The sequence below is a fragment of the Saccopteryx leptura genome, chromosome 6 (assembly GCF_036850995.1).
Source record: "Saccopteryx leptura isolate mSacLep1 chromosome 6, mSacLep1_pri_phased_curated, whole genome shotgun sequence".
In the NCBI taxonomy this organism is placed as follows: Eukaryota; Metazoa; Chordata; class Mammalia; order Chiroptera; family Emballonuridae; genus Saccopteryx; species Saccopteryx leptura.
In genome coordinates, this window is record NC_089508.1 from 13,915,127 (window position 1) to 13,924,966 (window position 9,840).

The following is a 9,840-nucleotide window of genomic DNA, read 5'->3' on the forward strand; positions in this document are numbered from 1 at the left end:
CTCATTTCCCAGAGTTCCCCTCTCGTGTGGCCTCTCTGTGCCTCTGTGTAAAGTGCAGTTGGGCATGGAGGCCATAACTGACATGGCGTATGGGTCCCTGAGCGATGGCTCCAAGGTGCCTTCTTCGGTGTGCATTATTCCCCTGGCCCGTCCTTTGACTCCTCCATAAAAACCGTGGCGCTATACTCTCTCTTTCCTCCCCTTATATCTCCTGGGGGGCAGTAGGTACTCCAGTATGTGGTCCTCTGTTTCCCCAGATTCACTTGTTCCACCCGTGTGCTCACTCTGCAGACGTTCGCTGCCTGCCCTGTGCTAAGAGGCGGGGACACAGCCGTGGAGCCAGAGCGGGTTCTTGGCTGCCTCGAGTGTCTTCCTAGTCCGCGGAGGGCTGGCGGACTGTTCTAGCGCTGAAGGCACGTTGGCGACACCAGACGCCGCCCTCTGGTTTCATAACCAGAGTAAACAACTCCTTTTAGGGTTGAACAGAGACAACAAAAATTTTTACCTAGTGACGTCTCTTCCCGGCCGCAGCACCCCGCGGACTCGGCCCACCAGCCACATCTGCTCTGCGTTCGCACAGGCATGCGGGTGTGGGCGCTGGGAAACCTGCCTTCTCCGGGATAATTCCGTCTGCAGTGAAAAACGGCACAGTTTAGCTTGTAAAATTATCGCTCCGAAATGTGAATTTCCTCCTCACGCTCTTTGAAGCGACCAGATCTGCTCGTGTGTGTGTGTGTGGGGGGGGGGGGGGGGGGGGGGCTGGGGGAGAAACGTTGGAAGACGGAAAGTATTTTACGTGTCTCCTTCTAAATATAACGTTCCTCCATTCAGTATGTGAATAAAATGCCACTCCACACCTTACGAACAAACCTTTCCATTTTAACACCTCTCAGGTATACTGTGCCCATTTTATGGTGAGATGCTTTGGCAAGGACAGCAAGAAAAATAGGAAGTGAATGCAAATTCAATAAACGTTATTTACTGAGAAAATCAGGCAAAGGGATTGCCTCTCCTACAAGCGTGCAGCATCTCAATGTGAATAAACACACCAAAAAAAAAAAAAAGATCAGGAGACGTTTATTCTAGATGTTGCTTAACTCACCCTCTGTGATGTAGAATCCAGCCATATCAGTTCAGAGTTGAAAGAAAAAAGGCCACTTATCTAATCCAATTCCTTGGGAAAAAAAAAAATACTTAGGCAATATATTAAGAATCTTCAATGATCTAATTTAATGAAAGAGATGGTTTCTATTCTGTAGTCAGTAACATGTGATACTGATTATTTCTAATCCCTTAGAAGAGATCTGACATTCTGCTTTTGGTCCTGTATAGCATGAAATTGTCATGTATATTTTACCAAAAGAAGTAACAAGAATAATGGCCTCCACAGTCTGCAATCATTTTATACTAACACACTGCAACATGGTTTTGCCCTGGGGCAGAGAAGTGGGGATTTTTCTCTACTTCAAAAGAATGAAAAATTATCATCGCTCTATCCAGAACCATTATAGACTTCAGAGACTTTGGCATGAAATATTCAGAAAGTTTATTTTAGAATTCAATATTTTAAAAGCCTGCTTTAAAACTATTACAGTGATTAGTGAGTCTGTTACTTAGGCCAGTCTTTGCTTTAAAAATGCCCTGTATCACGGTAGATACCATTTGTTCTGGCAACAGAATATAATTTGCATAAGGCATGTAAAGTGTTATTTTAGAATGCCCCCCCCGCCCCCCAAAGAGGAATTGTGACCACAACTCATCAATTATCTTTTCAAACACTCTTAAAATAAACATTACTTTTACTGGTAATGGTTGAATGTATTGCTTATGCCGTGACTATGTACTTCTGACATGTGGTGTCCTACCCACGTGGGTGCCATTTCTCTGCTCCTTTTTTGGATGGTAATGCTCCTGTCTCCATGGTTCTAGGGACACACAGGACCAACCCAGCTGAGGCCACCCACATTGTCAGCCCTCGCCCAGGGGCTCACATCTTCACCACTCTTTATGAGAGCCAGAAAATGTGATCGGTGTTTGTGAGGATTTAATAGACCTTACAAGGCCATCGATGAAGCCAGTGAGGACTTCAGCAGTTTAGAGTTAGCCTCACGGAAATTACAATGCAATCACTTCTCTCTGGAACGTCCTATACATGTAGAGAGGCAATGTGCAATAGACTATAGGGGCCTGGTTTTAGAATTTAATGACCCTGATTTGATTTCCAAGCCTGTCACTTACCAGCAGTGTGATCTTGTGAAACTGCTTAACCTCTGTAAGCTCAATGTTTCTATTTGCAAAATGGACCCATCCTAGTATCAGCGCACAGACTCAGTGAGAGAAGGAATGTAGAGGCAGTCTGATGCAGGATGCCAGTCATTGTTATTCATTCCCTAATGTTCTGCTCTCTTACTGGTTCATTCCTCATTTCTGTTGGGTAATGCATATAATGTTTATTGATATATACAGAAATAATTTGCAGGATGGCTAGAAAAACCATCATTCCTGCATTTCTTACATAACCTGTGCGTTTGGCTACATTCCTTTAAGTATGTTGAACGTATTATTTCAGGAGGTTTTAGTCTTTTCTTTCCTTCCCACTTATCAGTGTAAGGGGAAAAAACAGGCACCAACCTTAGCCTTCAGGTAGGTAAGTAGGTGCCTTTCATATAAACACGTAAAGAAATATTTTGAAGTGCCCTTGATAAAAATAACTTGTAAATAACGTCTTGTTTCATTTTCCAGGGAAGTAGACCAAGACTGGGATGGTCATGTCAGCTTTAAAGACTTCGAATACGCCATGAACTATGGACAGAAATGAAGCCTAACTGTGTGAACTGCTTTCGGTAACTTGTGGGGAGACCAATGAACTGTAATATATTTATATTTAAATGTCAACATTCACTCTCCCAACAATTCAGTGCTACAATACTTGCCATTAAACTCTGCGTCGTGGTTTTCCGAGGCTGGCCATTGCTAGCATCTCTGAATCCCAGAGGTGGTCATTCCAGGTCGCTTCCTTCGTGTGGCCAGCAGCCCTGAGTCAGGCTGCTGCCGTGGCACTGCCGCTGGGGAGATGCCCAACCCTCCTCTTCACCCTCAAACCACCCCCCCCTACCGTCTGCAGGCCGGGATGCTCCACTCCTTTACTGGTCCTCGCCCCCTCGCCTGCTCCCTGATTCTCATCAGAACCTCATTTCAGGAGAAGAGTGGCTTCTCTCTGCCAATGGGCCAGTTTCCTTCGTGCACTCCACTTGCTTGAACAGATGAGAGCATCTACCTGTACTGCATGCTCACTGTGTTCCCAGTAATAAGCACGGTGTTGGGAAAACAAAGGCTTAAGACTTCCCCAAGATAAGGTACCCAGAGTCAAAAGCATCACCGGAAATGGCCCCAGGGCACTGGCTGTGCAAGACAGAAACCAGATTGGGCTGACACAGGGCAGTCTTCTCTAGCTGGAGACAAAGAAACCAGAGTGGAGTACAGGTGTTGGGGGAAAGACTTACTTGCAGAACCCTTTATGATGGCCTCAATCAGTTCTCACTACACTGGAACAAGAACTGGGCTTTCAGCAGTTATTTTAAATAAATACTGGCATCCATATTAATATTTTATCTCTGTGTTCAGAATTCCTTGAAATTATAAAAGTATTAAGTATTTTAAAATCAAGTAAAAATGTAAATTTGTAAGATAGAACCATTAAGCCAGCATCATATAACACAAATGATTAACAGATAATCTTAGTAAAAATAAGGCCTTAAACTGTAATAAATTAGAGGAGCCTAAAGGAACACCATAGCTAAATGTAATTTGGTATTCTGGATGGGGTTCTGGAATAAAAAAGGACATTAGGTAAATAATAAATTACAGACTTGGTCCTGGCTGGTTAGCTCAGTGGTAGAGCATCAGCCCAGCGGAAGTCCAGGGTTGAATTCTCAGTCAGGGCACACAGGAGAAGCAACCATCTGCTTCTCCACCCCTCCCCTTCTCTCTCTCCCTCTCTCTTCACCTCCCACAACCATGGCTCAATTGGTTCAAGTGAGTTGGTCCCGGGCACTGAGGATGGCTCTGTGGACTCAACCTCAGAGGCTAAAAAAACGACTCAGTTCTGAGCATCGGAGCAACGGCCCCAGATGGGTGGAGCATTGCCCCCTAGTGGGCTCCCTGGGTGGATCCCTGTTGGGGTGCATGTGGGTGTCTGTCTCTCTGCCTCCCCTCCTCTTACTAAAATAAATAAATAAAGTACGGAGTTTAGCTAATAATAATGTATCAGTAGGGGCCCATTAATTGTGACTAACATGCCGTACTCATCTAAAAGGTTCATGTTAAGGGAAATTGAGTGAGGAATGTATGGAAACTCGACTGTCTTCAAAATTTTTCTGTAATTCTAAAACTGTTCCTGGCAAGGGGGCCAGGTTGGTATCTCTGGCTATCATGTCTGTTTTAGTTCAGATTGTTCTGGCTGATGAAAGCCCTTTCTGGCTTTGAGTAGTTTTGTCCAGCAACTATTTTCACCATTGAATCATTGATCTTTATCTTGATAATAAATGAAACTGAATTTCAATTGAATCATTGATCTTTATCTTGATAATAAACGAAACTGAATTTCAATTTTTAAAATATCAAAATTAGAGTAATATATCACCAAGTGCCAGTATTTCAGTAATTGCCAAAATACCAAAACCCCATATTGCAATCAGTGCTTGGACCTCACTCCTCCCGGGAAACGTGACAAGAGAAAGGGAGAGGTCGCTTTCTCTAGTGGGGGGGGGGGGGGGGAAGAGGCCAGGCTGCGAAGAGCTGTTGGGCAACTCCCGTGACCTTGGATCAGCCCAGGCTCTTCTTGGTTTCACAAGAAAAACGCATGCAAACTAGCTTAAACATCAAGGGAATTTACTGGGAAAGAATGGGCTAGTTTATGGGGTCTAACAGGGAGGGCAGTGGTGCAGCTGGGTTTCCAGGACAACTGGGACCAGCACCTCCAGGCTCTGTCTCTGTGTCATAGTCTCCATCAGCCTTACACCATTCTGAGAAGCAGTTGGCCCATGGATCTATCCCCTTCCAAGTTCAAAGACCCAAGAAAAAGGCTTTGGGTGGCCCCCGAAACAGCCAATTCCAGTTCACCAAGAGGGTATAGACATAGCCGCTGGGTCCTCACCGAGGTATACTGGAGGATGGCTGGTCCCAGGAAGGGGAAGTTGATAAGAGCTGGGCAGCCATTCTGTTGTCTTTCTTAGAAGAGAACAGTATGGCTGGCACCTGATCTGGGGAGAAGAGCGCCCCTAGGACTTGCTGCTGAGGAGGGCTCAAGCTTTCAGAGCACAGGCCAAAAAGAAAGAGGGGAGGTGAGCAGCTGCTCCTGTCATCTTTTCCTCCTATTACTCCCCCGAGCCCGTTCAAGACCCTCACCCTGTACGCTTTTTCCTCAGCTTCTCGCTTCCAGGTCCCTGTCCCTGCCCTGTCTGTGCAGCATCACCTTGTTGGTCTGCCCTTAGTTGACCATCCTTGTTGGGTGGCCCTAAGGTAGGAGGGCATCTCTGAAGGTTGGTCAACTCATCCTCTTCCCTTGGAAGACATCAGGAATGAAAGTGAGTGAGACGCAATGCTCCCCTGAGTGACTGAGTGAGTGACCATGACTCAGGAGCTAGTGGCAGGCATGTTTTCGACCACATGGCCTGGAAATCTGAGACAGCTGATTTGCAGTGAAAGCGGAAAATGAAATAGACACCAAGAAGGGAACAAGAAAGAAGCTGGAGAAACCCTTTGGTACTTGATTTCGAGTTAAAGCTTGTGTGCAAAGCCCAGTCATAGCCCTTTGGGTCCTGTGAGGTAACCCTGTATCCTTCCAATAAACCTCTCTGCTCAAGCCAGCTGGAGTTGCTTTCTGTTATTTGAAACCAAGAGAACCCTAACTGTTAGGGGCATCAAGCCAAGGATAGAGTCCTAGGTAACATCAACATTTACTGGGCAGCAACGAAAAGAGTCTTCTAAAGAGACTAAGAAGTAATTGAAGATGGAAGAGGATGCTGTTACCACTTCTCTCTCCAGTGCCCCAGCCTCTACTTGACCCCTCACAATAATCAGTTTCAGTCCTCCCCTGTGGCCACAGGTTTCAAAGAGGTCACGAGTGATCTATCCACTCAGGGCCAGACCCACAGCCCTTCTCAGACCTCGTCACACTTGTCCCTTCTCCTGAGCCCTTCTCTCGTTAGCCTCCATAATGTTGGTCTTTCATGGTATTTCTGTGCCCGTTTCCCCCCATTGTCTTTTCCTGTTTTCTCTCCTACAACCACCCGTAAATGTTAGTTTTCTCCAAGGTTCTGTAACTGGCCAATCTTCTGGACCAATACATTCTCCAACCAAGGATGATTTTATCCCAAGACTTCAGCTATCACCTTTATGGGTATGACTCCACAAACAAATCTTTACCTTTGGTCTTAACCTCTGCTCAACCCCAAGCCTGTTTCATTGTTTTTGTATTTGAGCTTGGAGCATTTTGTAGTACCAGAAAGTAACAAAGTGCTAAGAAAAAGAATAATAAAACACACACACACAAAACTCTTATGTTGGTAGGACATATGTCAAAGGGACACAAGAACCAACAGAAAGAGCCCCCAGAGGCCAAAGCTGGAACAATCCAAACAACAAGATAAAGTAGTGGATTATAACCCAGTATAAATAAATCCCTATCATAGATACAGAGAACAGACTGACAGCTGTCAGAGGGGCTGAGGGTTGGAGTAGCTGGGTGAAAAAAGTGAAAGGATTAAGCCAGGGGTCAGGAACCTATGGCTCACGAGCCAGATGTGGCTCTTTTGATGGCTGCATCTGGCTCACAGACAAATCTTTAATAAAAAAATTATAGTGTTAAAAATATAAAACATTCTCATGTATTACAATCCATTCATTTCTTACTGCTCATGTTCATGGTTGCAGGTAGCTGGAGCCAATCACAGCTGTTCTCCGGGACAACACCAAATTTTTATTGGATAATTCATAATGTACATGGGTCGTTGTATGGCTCTCACAGAATTACATTTTAAAATATGTGGCATTCATAGCTCTCTCAGCCAAAAAGGTTCCCGACCTCTGGATTAAGCAAAGAAGAAAATTTAGACACAGACAAGAATGTGGGGTTGCAGGAGGGACAGGGGGTGGGGACGGTAAAGGAGGGTAGAGGGGACAAATGACAATGGACGGAGACTTGACTTGAGGTGGTGAACACACAGTGCAGTGTACAACTGCTGTATTGCAGAATTGTGCACCCGAAACTTGTATCATTTTATTAACTGATGTCACCCCAATACATTTAATTCAAAAATGTTTAAATAAAATAAGTACCCGTGAGTCCATACTGATCAAATAAATAACTAAATAAATAAATAATGAAGGGTAAAGACAAATCTCCCTTGTAGAGGAATTCCAAATAATGTACATAGGTACTCTGCCCTCAAAGAGAAGAGGCGTGACTCCCATTCCTTCAGTGTGGGCTGCATACAGTGACCTTCCCAAGGCTACTGTATAGAAGGGGCGGGGGACAGAATAACGGTGAGAACATCTAGCAGTCATGACCTCAGCCAGATGATCAAGATCAATATCAACAGTGATCAATTATGTTGACACTATGTACCCTTATATAGGAGATGAAAATGGCACTCCACCTCTCTGGTTGCCCCCCCCCCCAAAACCATAATCCCAGTCTAATCAGAGAAAAACATTAGACAAATTTCAACGCGGAGACTGTTTACAAAATACTTCTCCAGTACTTGTCATCAAAAACAAGAAGAGTCTGCCCTGGCCGGATAGCTCAATTGGTTAGAGTGTCGTCCGGATAAGCAAAGGCTGTGGTTGGATCCCTGGTCTGGGCACCTACAGGAATCAATGGATGTATTGGTCTTTCTCTCCCCTCCTCTCAAAATCAATAAAAGATGTTTAAACAACAACAATAAGAAGTCTGAAACTGTCACAGCCAAGAGGAGCCTAAGGACACATGACAACTAGATGTAATAGGATGGGATCCTAGAACAATAAAAAGACATTTGGTAAAAACCCAGGAAATCTGAATAAAGTATGGACTCCTGTTAATAATAATGTATCATTTATTTTGTAAGTTATAATAAATATACCATATTAATGTAGGATGTTAACAACAGAGGAAACTGAGTATGAGATGTATGGGGGTTCTATATTCACAATTCTTCAGTGAATTCTAAAACTATCCTAAAATTAAAAGTTTATTTTTTTTTATTTTAGATCTTTATGATGGAACATATATCCCTTTCCACTATGTAAATTTATAATAAAAGTCTAGATGTCAGTTAAAAATATGTTAAGGGGGTACATAGCTTTTCATAATAATGTTGTGGGTTACATTAGTTAATTAGCAAGAAAACTTTGAAGACCAGCGCTTTCTGACACCTTTATAGACTCTCTAAATCTCAACGATGACCCACTAGGGCCAGGCCTTTGCCATGGGGAAGTAGTCACATCCTATTCTATGATTTGGATTGGTTTCTGACAAAGAAGGGACCTCATATAGTTTAAAGTGCCTGCTTTTGAATTGCATTTGGAGAACCTTCAAAAAGCCAAATAAAAAGTCTCCAGCTTTCCTATTATAATGCTTTCGATACGCATTTCAAGGAAAGAAACCCCTTAGCTTTGAATCTACTGAAAAGAAAGCCCTTTGTACTTCTTTTGAACTTTAGAATTCCTCACAGCACTGAGAAAACTATAAGGTGCCATCCACCCACAGGCGTGGTCACTACATTCTTCCTGTGTCAGGTCTCAATGGGTCTGTTAATATAGCTAACACATGGGAAAAAATTGATGGATGAATGGATAAGAGAATGTGAGATTTTGTATATTTTTTATATATATTTTCATTTCAATATGTGATGGAATATTATTCAGCCATAAAAAAGGAAATCCTGCCTGACCAGGCGGTGGTGCAGTGGATAGAGTGTCAGACTGGGATGCAGAGGACCCAGGTTCAAGACCTCGAGGTTGCCAGCTTGAGCGCGGGCTCATCTGGTTTGAGCACAAAGCTCACCAGCTTGGACCCAAGGTCGCTGGCTCCAGCAAGCGGTTACTCAGTCTGCTGTAGCCCCACGGTCAAGGCACATATGAGAAAGCAATCAGTGAACAACTAAAGTGTCACAACGAAAAACTGATGATTGATGCTTCTTATCTCTCTCCGTTCCTGTCTGTCTGTTCCTATCTATCCTTCTCTCTGACTCTCTCTCTGTCTCTGTAAGAAAAAAGGAAATCCTGCCATTTTCAACTGCATAGATGGACCTTGTGGACATTATGCCAAGTGAAATAAGTCAGACAGAGAAAGACAAATACTGTATGATATCACTAATACGTGGAATCTAAAAAGGCCAAATTCACAGAAACAGAATTGTGGTTCCAGGGGCTGGAGGTGTTGGTCAAAGGATACAAACTTTCAGTAATAAGATGAGTAAGTTCTGCGACTCTGATGTGCAGCATGATGACTGTAGTTAGCCATACTGTACTATATACTTGAAAGTTTCTAAGAGCACAGATCTTAAATATTCTCACAGTTTTGTTTTTTTTTTAAATGGTAATGATGTGAAGTGATGGAGGTGTTAACTGAGCTTATTGTGGTGATCATTTTGAAATACATAAATGTATCACATCATCATGTGTGCACCTTAAACTTGTAGTTATATGTCAGTGGTGTCTCAGTAGAGCTGAGGGTGGGGAATGGGATGCCCATTAACGAGGGAGCACGTGTTCTCTCTGCAGCCATGGCTCCGCAGCCCGAGCCTGGCGCTGGGTCCTAGCCACTGAACCCAGCATGCTCACCGTGAGATCACTCAG

The 9,840-nt window shown here is 43.8% G+C and overlaps 1 protein-coding gene across 2 annotated transcripts in view; it reads left to right on the forward strand.

The window, feature by feature from the left end:
• Positions 1-3,359, forward strand: part of EFCAB11 (EF-hand calcium binding domain 11) — a 136,384-nt gene extending 133,025 nt beyond the window's left edge. Inside the window, exons 6-7 of one of the 2 annotated variants that reach the window (XM_066388266.1) lie at positions 2,743-2,843; positions 3,125-3,359. In XM_066388266.1, coding sequence (XP_066244363.1) covers positions 2,743-2,818 — 76 coding nt within the window. In that variant the 3' untranslated portion in view covers positions 2,819-2,843; positions 3,125-3,359. Of the gene's footprint in view, positions 1-2,742; positions 2,959-3,124 lie in introns of those variants that run through there. The other variant, XM_066388265.1, reaches the window with a different exon arrangement.
• Positions 3,360-9,840: the final 6,481 nt, after the last annotated feature.